We start from the raw sequence: 17,722 nt of genomic DNA, 5'->3' as shown, positions 1-17,722 counted from the left end.
ATTTAACAAGCACAGAGAATAAGAAACAAGAGCAGCTTTAAGCCAATTGTTCCTTCAACCTGCTTCACTGTTTAATGTTTGGTGTTTAATATTTTTCCTCTCTCCCCTTTACATCTCAACTCCTTTATAGTTGAAATGTTTGTCAGCTTCTGCCATAAATACGTTTGGTGTTTTCACCATGAAAGTTAACAAGTTAAAGCACTCCAAAGAATCATGACCCGCAGAAGAAATATTGCCTCATCTTAAAAGAACAATCCATTATTACAAATTATTTATTCTACTTTGTGATCAGTTTTTCTGGAGATTAACATTTTAAACGATCATAAGAACACAAGAAATAGAAGCAAGAGTAGGTCATCTGGCCCGTCAAGCTTGCTCTGCCATTCAATAAGAACATGGCTAATCTGGCCTATCTGCCTTTTCCCCATAACCTTAAATTCCCCTACGTATGCAAAAATCTATTTAACCTTGATATAAATATATTTACTGAGGTAGCCTCCACTGCTTCATTGCGCAGAGAATTCCACAGATTCACCACCTTCTGGGAAAAGTAGTTCCTCCTCATCTCCATCCTAAATCTACTCCAGCGAATCTTGAGTCTATGTCCCTATCAGTGGAAACAACTTTCCTGCCTCTATCTTATCTATTCGTTTCATAAGATCGTCTCTCATTCTTCTGAATTCCAGTTTCATTGAAAATTAGTGCAGTGTACACTGTAACACTGGGTCTGAGTACAGTCCCAGGCAACTCAGCCTCTCCTTATAGTCTAAACACCTCATCTTTGAAATTAACCTGGAGAACCTTTTCTGCACTGCCTCCAAAGCCAATATAACCTTCCTCAAGTAAGGAAATCAAAACTGCATGCAGTACTCCAGGTGCGGCCTCACCAGTACCCTGTACAGTTGCAGCATAACCTCCCTGCTCTTAAATTCAATCCCTCTTGCAATGAAGGCCATCATCCCATTTACCTTCTTGATAGCCTGCTGCACCTGCAAACCAACCTTTTGTGATTCATGCACAAGCACTCCCAAACCCCTTTGCAAATCCCACTCACTTAACCTATCTATATCTCTCTGCAGACTCTCCATATCTTCTGCACAATTTGCCTTTCCACTCAATTTAGTATCATCAGCAAACTTAGATACACTACACCTGGTCCCCTCTTCCAGACTGTTAACTTATATCATGAACAATTGCGGCTCAGCACAGACCTTGTGGCACACTGATTGCCAGCCAGAGCAGCACCCATGGATCCCAACTCTCTGCTTTCTATTAGTTAACCAATCCTCTATCCATGCTAATACATCACCCCCAACTCTATACATCCTTCAATTTAGTTGGACTCGTTATTGCAATATATTAAATAGATTTTGCTTTGTAGGTAATTCTCAATTGCTTCCTCAGCTCAGAGGGAATTAGGAATGGAAAATAAATCCTAACAGCACTATTAATGTCCATATCCAATGAATATTATTGTTATGCCCTCGGCCCCCTCCTTTGTGAGAATCGCAAGAGCCCTAGTCAAGGGGGGGTCAACTGACCCAAGAGAGAAAGAGACGTGCTGAATAGACACAGGAAATGGGAGAGAGAGAGAGAGAGACGTGCGGAAGACCATGTTCTCCCGAGAAGCAGAATAAAGGCGACATTGACTATTGTCTCATGGAGACCACGTGAAAAGCCCTCGGGCAAAGTGGGCTGGTTGAGAGAGAGATCGCATCACCTGCAACCTGATTGACACCTGCGATCCCGTGAAGAAGTATAAAGGAGGGTCTGAGGGGGGGACAACCCTCAGACGCACCCAGGAGACACCAAGGAAGCACGATACCGATTCCCGTGGGAGCAGGAAGACATTTTGAAGGAAGCCACATGCGTTAGATTCCAAATTTTGAATCTGTGGCTAGGACCAACGGAAGACTGCTTTTAACTAACAATGGGGAAGCCTGCTCCCCTGATTCCAAGGATTTGCTCTGTAAAGACAACGGGCAAGTGTTTATCCTTTCTAAACCATCTCTCTCTCTCTCTACAACGTGAAAACCCCAGCGGTTCCCAAAAGGGAAAAGCCTGCAAACTTCTGAGTGACTCTTTATATTTCAATTGGACTCAGTATTACCCCTAGACAACTATAGAGCTTATTTCTGATTGATTATTGTTACACCGGTGTTTTAGATTGAGTTTTGACGATGTATGTGATCTGAATGATTTGTATTAACCATACATTTGTGCCCCTTTTTGAATAAAACGTTTGAAAATAGTAGCATCCGACTCAGCTGATCCCGCTATCTTTGCTGGTAAGTTACCTGGTTACGAGGTTACATAACATTATAAACACATTTTCCAAAACTTATGTTACAGTGTGCACTACACTAATTTTCAATGAAACAAAAGATACTACAAAATACAACTACAAACCCCATTTCCAGAAAAGTTGGGATATTTTCCAAAATGCAATAAAAACAAAAATCTGTGATGTTAATTCATGTGAACCTTTATTTAACTGACAAAAGTACAAAGAAAAGATTTTCAATAGTTTTACTGACCAACTTAATTGTATTTTGTATATATACACAAATTTAGAATTTGATGGCTGCAACACACTCAACAAAAGTTGGGACAGAGGCATGTTTACCATTGTGTTACATCACCTTTCCTTTTAATAACACTTTTTAATCGTTTTGGAACTGAGGATACTAATTGTAGTAGATTTGCAACTGGAAATTTTGCCCATTCTTGCTCGATATAAGACTTCAGCTGCTCAACAGTCCGTGGTCTCCGTTGTCTGATTCTCCTCTTCATGATGTGCCATACATTTTCAATAGGAGATAGATCTGGACTGGCAGCAGGCCAGTCAAGCACACGCACTGTGTCTACAAAGCCACGCTGTTGTAGCCCGTGCAGAATGTGGTCAAACATTGTCCTGCTGAAATAAGCATGGACGTCCTGGGAAGAGACATCGCCTTGATGGCAACATATGTCTCTCTAAAATCCTAATATATGCCTCAGAGTCAATGGTACCTTCACATACATGCAACTCACCCATGCCGTGGGCACTGATGCACCCCCATACCATCACAGATGCTGGCTTTTGCACCTTTTGCTGATAACAATCAGGATGGTCGTTTTCATCTTTGGCACGGAAAACTCAACGCCCGTTTTTTCCGAAAACTAGCTGAAATGTGGACTCATCTGACCACAGCGCACAGTTCCACAGTCTTTCGGTCCATCTGAGATGAGCTCAGGCCCAGAGAACTCGCCGGCGTTTCTGCATAGAGTTGATGTACGGCTTCCTCCTTGCGTAATACAGTTTCAAGTTGCATTTCTGGATGCAGCGACGGACTGTGTTAAGTGACAATGGTTTTCCGAAGTACTCCCAAGCCCAGGTGGCTATAATTGTCACAATAGCATGACGGTTTCTTAGGCAGTGCCGCCTGAGGGCTCGAAGATCACACGTATTCAACAGTGGTTTCCGACCTTCCCCATTACGCACCAAGATGTCTCTGAATTCTCTGAATCTTTTCACAATATTATGTACTGTAGATGTTGAAAGACCTAAATTCTCTGCAATCTTGTGTTGGGAAATGTTCCTTTTGAACTGACTAACAATTCTCTCACGAATTTTGGCACAAAGGGGTGAGCCATGACCCATCTTTGCTTGCAAAGACTGAGCCTTTGATGGACGCTACTTTTATACCCAGTCATGATACCTCACCTGCTACCAATTAACCTGCTTAATGTGGAGTCTTCCAAACCGGTGTTACTTGAATATTCTGTGCACTTTTCAATCTTATTTTAACTCTGTCCCAACTTTTGTTGAGTGTGTTTCAGCCATCAAATTCTAAATTTGTGTTTATTTACAAAATACAATTAAGTTGGTCAGTAAAACTATTGAAAATCTTTTCTTTGTACTTTTGTCAGTTAAATAAAGGTTCACATGAATTAACATTTCACAGATTTTTGTTTTTAATCACATTTTGGAAAATATCCCAACTTTTCTGGAAATGGGGTTTGTACATCATATTTTAGGAATTAAAAATGCAGAGAGGTACAGCAGTCAGAATGATCTTGAGCTCTCCCAGAGTCGTATTTTCTGAAGTGCAAATCACTGCTGTATGATGTGTGTAAACAAAACAGGTTATTTGTGTATAAACTTGAATCTACAAAAAGCAAAGAGATAGTGGCCAAATAATAATTTGACAGCTAGTAGTTATGATACCAAGAACAACTTTGCTTCACTTCGATACTGGAGTGGGATGGGATATCACATGACAGAAACTACATCAGATTAAAATCAAGCTATCAATGGACAGAAAATTTGATTATTGACTTTCATGCTGGGTAGAAATGAACAGGAATCAGCTTTATAAGTCTCCAGATTTAGAATGTTAAATCACCATCTATGTACTGTAATGAATAGAATGCAAGGCCATTAAGCTTGTATTATTAAACTCAAGCTATTTTTTAAATAAATTGTCAGAGAGTAAGGAAGCACTTTCTCACCTGACGCTCTGTCACCACAAACTACACAAAACTCCAGTGGTGGTTTGACTGCACTTTGCTCAGCTGAAGTTGCATCAGTTACAATCTGCAGAGATGAAAATATAAATACAATTGAAAAAACATTCACAGAGGCAAAGGCTAGAACTTTTGCAGTTTCCACCATATTTTCTGCTGCAACTCGAGATACAGAGGCATTACCTCCTGGAAGGCTTTGATTAAGTTATGGTAACAGAACAGCACAAGTTCCGGATGGAAATCTCCACTGGCTAGACTGGTGTAAATATTTTAATTTTTTTAAAAAAGTATTTTTCAATAACCATCTTCAGCCAGTAAACTCCAGACTGTTGTGCTCAAATGCTAGGCCGTTGAATGTAGCAGTGTTGGGAAAGTTACTGGAAGGAATTCTGAAAAGTAAAACCAACCCGCCTTTAAAAAGGCAAAAGCTCACTAGGGATACGTACAAAATGCTGGAGGAACTCAGCAGGTCAGGCAGCATCTATGAAGGGAAATAAATAGTCAACACTTCGGACAAGGCACTTCACTAGTCCTGATGAAACATCTTGTTCTGAAAGGTTGACTGTTTATTTCTCTTCATGGATGATGACTGACCTGCTGAGTTCCTCCAGCATTTTGTGTGTATTGCTCAAGATTTCTATTATCTCCAGAATCTCATGTCGCTGATTAAGGATAATTAGCTTGGCTTGGTACAGGAGAAATCATGTCTCAGAAATTTGATTGAGTTTCTTTTTGAAAAGGTGACCAGTAAGATTGGCAAGAGCTATGCAGCATAAGTTGTTGATATTGATTTTAGCAAGGCCTTTCACAAGGTCTGCAAGGTATGCTGGTCAGGAAGTTTAAAATCACATGGGATCAGGGTGAGCTTGCCAAATGGATACAAAATTGGCTTGAAGGGTGATTATGAAGGGTTGTTTGTCAGAAAGGAGGCCTGTGACCAATGATGAGTCCACTGCTGCTTGTAATCTACTTTAATGATTTGGATGAGAAGATAGATGACGTGACTAGTAAGTTTAAGGATAACAACATTTGTTGTTTAGTGAACAGTTAAGATGGCTATCTAAGATTACAACAGGAATTAGACCACTGGGAAACAGGGCCAAGGAATGATGGAATTTAGCTTGTCCAAGTGTGAAATGTGGTATTTTGGGAAGATAAACTACAGCAGGTTTCACACTGAATGGAAGGGCCCTGTGGAGTGTTATTAAACAAATCTGGAGGTACATCTAGATAGTTCCCAGATAAGAGCAACACAGGTGGACAGGGTAGTAAAGGCAGTGTCTGGCACACTTGCTTTCATTGACCAGGGTATTGAGTACAAGAGTTGGGATGTCATGTTGCCAGTGTACAATTCGTTGGTGAGACCACACTTGGATTACTGCATCCCGTTCTGGTTGTTCAAATGGAAAGATTATTAAGCTGGAAAGAGTACAGAAAAGATTCACTATGATGCTATTGGGACTAGAGGGCCTGAGCTATAAAGAAGAAACAGTATGGGCCTGGGCTCTTTTCACTGGAGCGTTAAGAGGCTGATAGATGACTTTAGAGGTTTATAAAATCATGAATGTGAAATGTTGCAGTCTTTTCCCCAGGGTAAGGGAGTCTAAAACCAGAGGATACAGATTTGAGGCAAGAGGGGAAAGGAGTTAAAGGGAATCCAAAGGGGCAACTTTTGCTCAAACAAAGGGAGGTGGATATGTAGAATGAGCTACCAGGAGGAAGTGGTAGATGCAAATATAATTACAACATTTAAAATACATTTGAGCTGGTAAATAAATTTACAGGGATATGGGCCAAATATAGACAAATGATCAGCTAGATAACTTGGGTGGCATGTAGAACTCTATGAAATTTGGACACAGGGAAACTTAGATGCACAATATTAACCACAGATCAACTTTACACCAGCAAATTTGAATTAAATCTGTAAATTTCTGTATTCCCCAACTTTCAAATAAGCTTTTAAACAATTAAAAACTTAGTCCCGACCTCAGCATTGAATGCAGAATGTCTGTTAATTCTATTTTATATCACTTTTCAGTTTTTGCTAATAAGACTGTTATTTCTTGTCAAATCATTGTGACAGTGAGAAAGCAAGTCAGTTGGTTGGATTGCTTTGTCAGTGCAGAGAAGTTACTTCAAGGATTAAGTGCAAAGACACACATAGTCTTGACATTACAGCCAGGTTCCTGCTTTAGAAATGCAATTAGTAAACTGGCTTGCTTTTTCAAATATAAAATCTTTTCTTCCCCCCCCCCCCCCAAATATAAACACTTTCTTATTTCCAAACTCTCAGCTTTTTTATTCAATACAATGAATAACTTGCCTAGCACTGGATATTAATTCTATACTATATTTAACTCTTGCATCCTCCAACCAATTATTTCCAGAAGTGGCAAAAACTCAAGTGCACTGAGGGGACAAGGTAAATCAGGGATGAGTGTTTAGGTAGTTTGGGTTTCAAAAGCCCAAGGATTGCAGGAGGAAGAATCAACAGAATATTCTATAGAACTATGCAGTTTTCAAGATAAAAAGGAAATTTGAAGTTGGAGAATGTAATGAACTTTCAACGAAGTAACTTTAAGTCATCCAAGAGGGAATGAATAGTGATAACGGAGTTAATAAAGAAGCACTACTCAAGCATCAACTTGACCAATAGAAATCAATTTTGTGGCTTTCAATAACAGCTCTAATTTGGGAAAAAGCACAAAAATATTTAAAAACTGGTCTCAATAGAAATGAATCTGAAGAGGTGAGAATGTTGTTTAGAAACAACTGGTTCATTTGTATTCTTTATCCAGTCTCTGACTCCAATCCCATACCACAAGCTCCTTAATGTAAGCAAACTCGGGACAGCAATTCAAAGCACTGACTCACTGTCTCTTTCTCCAAACAACTTGAATGGAGAATAAAACAGCAACTTTTGCCAGTTAACACCCATATCCCCAAAACAAAAATAAACCCAAGGAAAGTTGCAAAGGCTTGATTGCAAAAAGAAAAAAAAAATCAATGCTTTAAGTCACAGGCACACAGTATATAAAGTTTCCAGGTTGCAAAGACCACCACTAACAGTGTGCATACAATTTACATCCACTCTACCTGTATATGTTGTGCTGATCCATCAGGAGATGTAAAGATGAGCTGGTTAAGACCAGCAGAGTCAGGTGTGGCCAGGATGACCTTTCCTTGTCCTGAATCAGGTCGGGCTAATATCACTTTGTTTGATGCAGTGCCATCTGAATTTGTTAATATGAATTGCTTGCTTGCACCATGATCCATCGAAGTGACAATCTGAATCTTCTGGCCCGTCTGCTGATCAGTGACAATCTACAATTAAAAACATATCATTTCGCAGCTGGACTTCTCATCTCATGTTCTCAATATTTAATGCTTATTATTATAATTTATTTATTTTCTTTCTTTTTTGTATTTGCATTTTGTTGTCTTGTGTTGGTGTGGTCTTTCATTTATTCTACTATGGTTATTGGATTCATTGAGTACGCCCACAAGAAATTGAATCTCAGGGTTTCATAATAAATTCACTTTGAATTTTGATATCCATCACAAGATATAGAGGAAAAATAACTGTAACAATAAATTGAACACCTTCTCAAACATCCCTCAGGACCATTACACACACAACTGTTTTGCTGACCTTATCTGGAGAAATTCTCCCTCCATTTCAAAGGCCTAAAAGCTGAACTCCCACCTTCCTCCTATGGATCTCAGCTTTCTTTGCTTCCCTGTTGGATACACTCAACTCTCTCCCCAGTCCTTCTGAATCTAATCTCTCTCCTTTTACCAGTTCACCAATGATTATAGAAGTTTTTCTGCTCTCACCCAGAAATCTATGCTAACATTTTCTATCTCTTTTACATGGTTTACCTTTGACTTTTTCCTTCCATCACATTTCCAACTCTTTTGTAGGGAATAGGATGACTACTGCCCCCCACACTTCCCACATTTCCTGCCATCCCATAGGCATTCCACTCTCCCAGCTTTTGATCTTACAATGTCACCTTCTACACCAATGTTTCAGGTATCTTCCTTGGTCCTCAAATGAGGACTCTCCTCTGTTTTAGTTAACATGGCCCTTGACAAAATCCTACTTGTCCTCATATTCCACCTCACCAACTTTCAGATTCATCTGTCATTTGAGCTACTGCAAATGAACTCCCTCTCAAAGCAACATTCCAAGAGTGACTACTCCTCCACCCCCCATACTTACTGGTTCACATCCTCTTCCACAGCACTTTTACATGCAGTGTCACCCTTTCCATATTCTCCTTTCCTAACACCCAAAGTCCAAGCAGTTTCAAGGCAACACAATTATTTAGCATGCTTCTTTCAACTTCAAATAGCAGACAAGTTTGATTGTGATGCAATCTTCTCTAACAAAACATGAAAAAGAGATATGGCAGATAGACCATGATTCCTTTAGCTCACTTTACAATTCAGAAGGATCACGGCTGGTCTGTTCATTGGCCCTCAACTCTCCATTCTTGAACAATTGCTATAACATACAATTACCCATGAAATCTCAGACACGAATACACTCAATGACATAGTGGCCTCAACCTTCTAGGGTAAAAAAAAAGTTTCAAAGATTTAATCCTTGGAAGAAATTCCTTTTCATCTCCACCTTATATCTTTTATCACAAGATCATGACTCTGGTTTGAGATTTCTCTCTCATGGTCCCTCAACCCCCCCATCAATCTGATCTACATCACTCTTTCAAACTCCAGACAGCAAACATCTATTCTGCTCAATTGCTCCTAATGACAAAGGCTTTATTCAGTAATCAGTCCTGGGAATTATTCTGCACTGTTTCTATACTAGTATATTCTACCTAATCAAGACTACATATAGTAATCCTTCTAAACATTTCATATCCATGTACCTGTTCAACTGGTTTTCAAAAGTTATTATACCTGCCTCTGGCAGCTCAGACCACATACATAACACCTGTTGTGTAAAAGGTTGCCCCTAAAATTTCTATTAATTATTTCCCGTCTCACCTTAAACCTGTGCACTCTCGTCCTTACTTTCCCAGTTCTGGTAAAAATATTGAGTGCATTCACATTGTCTATGCCTCTCATGATTTTACACACCTTTCAGTCTCCAATACTCTAATGAAGAGTCCTATAACTCCACCCTATAACTCAGTCCCTTAAGTCCTGGCAACATCTTTGTAAATCCTTTCCTGTACACTTTCTAGTTCAATACCATCTTTCCTACAGCAGAGTGAACACAACACTCCAAGTGCAATCTTATCATACCTACAGTTCCCAAGTTTTCCTTTGCAGTCCTCCTTAAATAAAGACACAGCATCCTCTACCTTCCAGTCTACCAGCACCTCGCCTATAACTTAGAAATGATGCAAATACCTTAGCCAGGGCTCCCACAGTGTTTTTAGATATAGCTGGTCAAGCCTGGAAATTTGTCTACCTTCATAAATTCTAAGTCATCCAGCACTTACTCTGCTGTAAAGTGGACTTTCTTCAAGACCACATCATTTACATTTCTTTGTTCAGAAGTCTTCATGTTTTTCTTTACTTTACAACTGAGAAATACTAACTGAGGACCCTGCCCATCTCCTTGAACTCCATTCAAATAGGTTCACCTTGGTTTTTGAGGTGCCCTATTCTCTCTCTAGTTACTCTTTTTCCTTTAACTTTTTAAAGCTAAAATTTGGATTCTCCTTAATCTTCCCTGCCAAAGCTATCTCATGCCCCCTTTATGGCATCCTGATTTCCTTGAGTACACTCCCGAATATCCTATGCTCCTTCAGGAATTCACTTCATTCCAAATGCCTTCACACGTCCCATGGCTCCGTTTTCTTGGCCAGAGACCCAGTATCTCTCATCATCCACGGTTCCCTATTCCTACCAACCTCACATTTCCCTCTAACAGGAAGACGTAGACCTTGAACTCCTATGATCTCACCTTTAAAAGCCCCCCCTCACTGGCTGGATATCCCTTCGCCCACAAACAACCTAATCTAATCAACCTCTGTATGCTCCTATCTCATGCCGGCAAAATTCATCTTGCCCTAGTTTAGAACTTGAACCTGTGGACCAGGTCTGTCTCTTTCCATAACTAATTTAAAACTAATAGAACTATGGTCACTGGACCCAAAGTGCACTCCTGCTGTCACATCAGTTTCTTGCCACACTTTATTACCCAAGAGTAGGTTGAGCTTTGTTCTCTCCCTGGTATGAGCCTCTATATACTGGTTGAAGAAACCTGCCTGAACACACTTAAACTTCATCCATTCAAAGTCCATAGCACTATGGCATTCCCAGTTTATGTCAAGAAAGTCAATTATGAGAGATTACTAGGTGCATCAATATGATCACCATTTCTCTTCCATACTCCAAACATTGAACATGTTTCTGCTCAACTCCTCCTAATAAGGCAGAATGTTATTTAGGGGTAGTAACAGAAGGTGTAAATGCAGGCTTTGGTATACTCCCAGCAATGTTCTGTATGGTTACAGTTAAGCACCTTCTCTATCTCTCCTGCAAGAGAGAGCACTGCCCATTTCCCTTCCCTTATTTGCAGTACTGACATGCTAATTTGTAGCTTATAGCAGGACACTCAGATTTGCTATTACAGCTTGGGCCGTCAAAGTTTGGAGTTAATTTCCGACACAGTTCTCCCTGTGACTGCGTGGGTTTCCTTTGGGTGCTCTGGCTGCCCCCCCACCAATCCAAAGACATACCAGTTAGTAGGTTAATTGGTCATTGTAAATTGTCCAGTAATTAAGTTAGGGTTAATAGGTAGGTTGCTGGGTGGCATGGCTCATTGGGCCAGAAGGGCCTGATCCACATGGTTTCTCTAAATAATTACCTCTGAACATTAGAATTATTTAGTCTCACTATTTAAATATTATGTTTTTCTGTTCTTCCTACCAATGTGAATAAACTCAAATTTCTCTACACTGCTCTTCATCTGCATGTGATCAGTCAATGATCCTCTGCAGGCTTTCAGCATCCCCCACAATTTACTCTCACATTTGTCTTTGTATTATTAGCAAATTTGGATTAAATACTCAAACCCTTCTCAGGGTCATTAATACAAAATGCTGATGCTACTGTTGTGACCCTTATGATATTCCACTATTTACAGCTTACAATCTGAAATTGCATTCTTCCCTTATACCTATCATGCCTATATTCTGATTTTGATTGTGACTACACCTCCCTCTGCCCATCCTATCTTGCCCAATTGTACATTTACTTTATGCTTTATTCCTCTGTCAAATTAGTTTAAACCCTACACACTGGCACTAATTAATCTCCCCACATGGGTCCACTCCAATTCAGGTGCAACCTGTCCAGTCTGCACCTGACACACCTTCTCTAGAAAATGCCCAGCAGCTTTGTGTTTAGTTCCAGACTTTCAGCTCAGTCTGAATTTATTTGCAACAGTAACTGTCATTTTCAGGCGCACTGCCAGTAAAAGATATCAATAACCAAAGAGATAGTTCATGTGCTTAAGAACACCATTTACAGGGAGGCAATTCACCACACGAACCAGTGACAACTCATGAGGAGGGAAGCTGGCCATTACAACCAACTTACACATTATTTCTGTTTAAAGGCCAACACTTATCTCCATCATCGATGGAGCAGCTTTGCAGTATTTAATGCTTGAGTACATGCAACTTTCAAGTTATTTCACCACATTTTAGTAAGAGAAATTCTACCTGAATGCGCTGTGCTACTGTGACACCAGAGTCTGTGGGAACAATCTGAATCCTCTGTGGGGTACTGGTCATTATTGGTCGTCCTATTACAGTAGATAATGTCCCTTGAGAGTGAGAGACCTGTGAGGAAGTTTCCAGGAAATATACAGTAAAAAAATAAAAAAAGCACTTCTAACTTTATATATATTTCTTTAAAAATAGCATCCTAGTCTATTGGAATTAAAGAAGATTAAAAGGATGCCATTCTTCCGCCACATTTTTTTTCTCGCTTTCCCCACTGGAAGCTCATTACCCCAACTCCCTACTCAACTGCGATAAGAAAGCCTGATCCACTATTGTTAACTAAAGCATCGAAACTGCAATGCAGTGGAGCCAGGGTGCACTAAATTACAGCCCCTGTGAAAAAGCTCAAATTAGTAAAGATTAAATATTATTACTTTCAAATGATTTTTATTCTCTTTTTAGAAGAAAGGGAAGAGGCAGAACACCAAGCACATTTAAAAAAATGCTGGATTCAGCAGATCAGGCAGCATCTGTGGAGGGAGAAGCAGAATTAACATTTCAGCTTAATGACTTTGTAAGAACTGGGGGGAAAAATTGAAAAGACATATTTAAGTTTCAGAGGAAATGGGACAGAGACAGAGAAACAGAAGGGAAGATGTGTGAAAGGGGATGAACATGAGTGAATAAGGTTATGCTCTGTTATACAGCAGTTTAGTGAGACTACACCTGGAAAACTGTGGCATTCTGGAAGGACATGATCAATTTGGAGAGGCTGCGGGAAAAAAAAATACTAAAACGTTGTCAAGTCGAGGGCTTTAGTTATGAAGAGACACTGGATAGCTGGTTTTCCCTGGAGCAAAGGAAGGCAAGGGGTAACTTATAGAGGTTTATAAAATCATGAGATGAATAGTTGAAAGTTTCTCCTCCCCCCCCCCCCACCCCCGGGTAGGGGAGTCTAAAACTAGAGGGCATAGGTTTAAGGTGAGAGAGGAAAGATTTAAAAGGGACTGGAGGAGCACGTTTTACCACACAAAAGGTGGTAGATTTATGGAATGAGCTGCCAGAGATGGCTGTAGAGATATAGGCCAAATTCAGGCAAACAGGACTAACTCAGGAAGACGTCTTGGTCAGCATGGACAAGCTGAGTGAAAGGGCCGTTTCCATGCTGACAACTCTGTCACATTAGTGACATCGTATCTGCATTGCAGTGAATAGTAATGGCCTTCTTTATTTGAGGAACAATGTAAGCACATTGAAAGCAGTTCAGAGAAGTGAAATACAGAATGAGTGGACATTTGGACAAGCCTAGTTTGTACTTGTTGGAGATTAGGACAGTGCTGGGGAATTTTACCATATCTAATATATGCAATTTCTGCTGTGCAAATTTTAGAGGTCATTGTTTTAAAAAAAGGTACTGTTCCATTTAAAACAGATGAGACAAAAATATTTCTTTGTAAGAGGGTCCAGAATTCTTAGAACTCTCTTCTACAAGGGGAGTGGAACCAGTGTCTTTGAGAATAGATAAATTCTTGATAAACAAATATGTTCGAAAGTTACCTTTGGTACTTAGGAATGTGGAGTTAAGATTACACTCAGATCAGCCATGAGGAATCAAGTGGGCTTCTTCTGCTCCTCAACTGTGTGTGTGGGTTCATATATAGAAAGACAGGTAATGGTGGTGATGTCAACTGAGAGCCTGGAGATGTTAAAATAAGATGATAAACAAAGTGAAAAAGCAGAAGAGAGGGAAGAAGAAAACTGAATGTTGAACATTTGAGATGACTACAAGAATGATTACCTAAAGTTGCTGAAGTCAATATTGCAACTTCAGGTTTGTACTGTGCCAAGTTGTAAGATGAAGTACCGTTCCTCAAATGTAGAACAATGTAAAAGGCCAAAAACAGTGAGTTTAGTGAAGATGACAGATAAATGCATCAAGGCAATGGGAAGCTCAGGGTCACACTAGCAGGAACGAGTCCATCACCCAATCTGTGCTTGATTTCTCCAAAGTGGAGGAAACCGAATTGAGGACTGGATTCACCACACCAAATTGGAAGCAGTTTAAGAAAGTAGCTGTTTCATCTTGTTGAGACACAAGGTCTCCGTTTTATACCTTTTCCTCATCTAGCATTTAATTTTGAACAATTTCTTCCTATTTTCACCTCTTTAAACTCTATCACCCACTTCTGGTATTACAGACCTTTCCTTTGCCTTGCTACCCCTCCCCACTTCGTTGTATCTTTTTTAACTTCTGAACTTCTTGCAGTTCTGATGAATGATTGGCTGGAAATGTTGCTTCTCTCTTCATAGATGTTCCCTGACTTGCCGAGTATTCCAAATAAGTTGTGCCTTTCTTTCAGTTTTCTAGAATCTGCAGCATTCCGCTTTTGTATCATGAATATTAGACAAGATGGCCATTCAAAAGGAAGCTAAATATGTAAGACAGTAAGGAACAGAAGGAGAATGCAAAAGTTCAGATGAAGCATAACCACCCTTCTAATTGCTAGCACACATCAGATGGGCAGAACAGCCATCCATTGCTGTGAATTCCATGCAATACTATTGGTTTAATCTGAGAGCATTTTAAACCAGCCAGATACTCTTGCCTTACAAAATACACTGAGAAATACAAGTTATAACTATTCTTTTAAACTCCCGATCTGTCTGTTTTCTATTAGGGTCATCTGAGCCAACAAATTGAAATGCATTACACTTTCTTAACACCCCTGCACAGCGCTAGAAGTCCAGATTTGCCAGAATTTATGTAGCAAGCAATTCACAATACATCACCTTGAACTGTGCCAGTCTAGGTACAACATACACACAAGATTGAATTGAATAAAAAGATGTTAATTCTTGTGGAAAAGCAAATTGACAAGTCTATCTAACTTTGTGAACCACATACAGGGAACCTTGTTCTGTCACCAAGAAAAAATCCCTACCAAGCAACTTAAAAAGATTTGCAATTATTTGTATATTTGTTGAATACCAAGATCAGACAAGTCCAAGTTTTTGACCAAAACCATGAGGCACACTGGTAGTCTACTGAGCTTCCATCATGCCTGAAAAATCACAAAGATTATATCCAGGAGGGCTTAATCTCCAAGAGTTGACAGCGAGCACAGGTCATTAGACTAACTGACAAAGCAGCAACGTGGCCAGAAATAAACTAGTCTCTGGGATCGGTCAAGCAGAGATCCAGCCACACAGACTTTTGTCTATGGCAGTCCTTTCTAGGGAGCTGTAGCAGATTGCCACAGGTTGTAGTTTGCAGTTCTGTAACATTCGACAGTTCCTAATGAAAGGAGAATTTCAACCAGTCCTCTTTGAGAAGAGGGTATACAGACTCATCGAGGCAACAGTATATCCTATAGCTCAGGAAACGACAACCTGCACAAATGACCCATTGAAGATTCCATGCAGGAACAATCACCTGATCACAATCTACAAAGGGCTTCATTGCAAACAAAAACTAATTTCTATTAGAAGATCAGATTGGGAATGGGAGTCATTTGGGAAGCCAGCAATATAGTTTCATTTTAAAGTACTTTGCTCTGGCTATGCCCTAAATCCATGGTTCCTGACACCAACATGGGTTGCAGCAGCTATAGCTCATCACTCGTATAAAGAAAAGCGAAACCTGGAACATGGCGGAGAAAGCAAGTAACTTTCCAATTACAGACTAAAACCACGGGGAGAGTATTTTGCTGTGCTGTCAGCTGTACATCCTGAATAGGTTTGCCTTTATGAGGCTGCAATCTTTGACTACAGCACCACAGCAGGAAGAGCAAGAGGATGGGACAAAAAAACCCGGTAGTAATAGCAATTAAAACAGTAGATGATGTAAAGTCCTTTCTGCATGTGTTGGGAGAACCCTTCATTTCAGTTACTGAGCTAATTCAACATTTTCAAAGCTCAAAGAATGAGTCAGGATGTGTCCACACAGCATGAACTGAACAGCATTCTGAGTTGGGCTTGTGTATCAAGATTAACAGTGATCGCCAAAGGAGAATATCCTCTTTATTTTCAATAGCATTACCATTACCATAACCTCACTATTTACATCCTGGGGAAGGCCATTGACAGGAAACTTACCAGGATCTTAAATACCGTGGCTTGCAGAGCAGATCAGAGGCTGTGTATTCTGTAGCGAGGAACTCAACTCCTGATTTCAGAAAGTCTTTTCCTCATCTGCAAGGCACAAGTCAGGGATGTAAAAGAACATTCTTCACTTGCTGGAAGACATTCGACTTCATTCAGGATAAAACAGTCCAGTTGATTGGCACCCCTTCGATCACCCCGAACATTCAATGCTGTCCACAACACACTGTGGCAACCGTGAAACATTGGTGAAGAGGATGGTAGCAACTTGGTAAGGTTTCTTCAACAGCTTCTGGAAAATTGACCACTGTTAGTCCACTGTTGCTGGCAGAGCTTAAGTGTCATCTCCAAGTTCAGAAAAGGAAATGCTTTGCCAAGTCTGCTTCAATGTATCTGAGTGATGAGTCCACTATAATTGTAAGCTTTTGAGGGTATAGTCCAGCTCGTTAAAGTGGGGTAGAGGTTGAAATTCATAGAAATTATTATTCAATGATTGATAGGAGCATTGTGAGAGGTGATATTTCATGGTGTACTCACTGACCTAACCATATGGGGAAGCTTCTTCACAACATCCAAATGTCTGGTGTAAAATTCTTGGAGTGGACCATGGTTAAAAGTTTCTTCTAATGGCATTTCACAATGGACCTTGATGGCTTCCTGCCCATCCTCCTTTCTAGCTCTTTCACTTACCTATCCACACGTGGATCTAAAAATTGTATATTCTGACCTCCTATTGCTTCTACCAACCTTGTCAAAGTCAGATGGATCAGAGGCTGGAGCCAACAATCAGCTCCCCTTTAAGAGATGCAATTTTGAATTCAGCCTGTGTCAATTATTTGCAGCAGCTGCTAATGGCACCTAAAACTGATTCATGCACCTGGAATGCTGTGAGGTAGAGTGTGCTGCTGGTAGTGGCCAAAATCTGCAAATGTCATAAAGCATGCACATACATTTCTGGGTCAACCCTCAACCAGTCAAAACGATCCTGGCCACTTGTATATATCCAGCAGGATCCAGTTTCTAACCCGATCCACACATTTCCAGCTTTCTTACCGAAACCACTAATCTACAAATCTGCAATGGAAAAACAATTCCTGTGGTCTTTATATTTATTAACACAGAGGTGCTGCTTTCTAGCTTGGTACTGCCCATCCAAAACAATCATCCTATTTATATTTACTGTACTTTCAGCAACTTAAATAGTCTCTCTAATAAATTTGTTCATTTAAACAGTTACTTCTAAAAAATACCCTGTTCCTTTCCAGCATATCAATACCTTTTCAACCTACAGTATGCAAACACATACACCGTACTCAAAATATCACTTCAGAAATTAGTAATTTGTTTCACAGTGTGAGAAATCAAGGTATCATCAGGGAGGGTACAAATATTTTACC

The 17,722-nt window shown here is 40.0% G+C and overlaps 1 protein-coding gene across 22 annotated transcripts in view; it reads right to left on the bottom strand.

Annotated features, from left to right (window-relative positions):
• LOC140738555 (nuclear receptor subfamily 2 group C member 1-A-like) overlaps positions 1-17,722 on the bottom strand; it is a 160,825-nt gene that overhangs the window by 68,129 nt on the left and 74,974 nt on the right. For 17 of the 22 annotated variants that reach the window (XR_012101389.1, XM_073066010.1, XM_073066004.1 and 14 more), the window contains 3 exons: positions 12,222-12,341; positions 7,609-7,836; positions 4,495-4,579 (listed from right to left, as the gene is read on the bottom strand). Coding sequence is in view for 21 of the 22 variants with exons in the window: in XM_073066010.1 (XP_072922111.1) it covers positions 4,495-4,579; positions 7,609-7,836; positions 12,222-12,341 (433 nt within the window). In the remaining variant the exon portion in view is untranslated. Of the gene's footprint in view, positions 1-4,494; positions 4,580-7,608; positions 7,837-12,221; positions 12,342-13,781; positions 13,921-14,022; positions 14,094-16,319; positions 16,416-17,722 lie in introns of all 22 variants that reach the window. The other 5 variants (XM_073066006.1, XM_073066007.1, XM_073066008.1 and 2 more) reach the window with 5 other exon arrangements.

Source organism: Hemitrygon akajei, chromosome 14, assembly GCF_048418815.1.
Source record: "Hemitrygon akajei chromosome 14, sHemAka1.3, whole genome shotgun sequence".
Taxonomy (NCBI): Eukaryota; Metazoa; Chordata; class Chondrichthyes; order Myliobatiformes; family Dasyatidae; genus Hemitrygon; species Hemitrygon akajei.
This window is presented reverse-complemented; position numbering and strand designations above follow the sequence as displayed.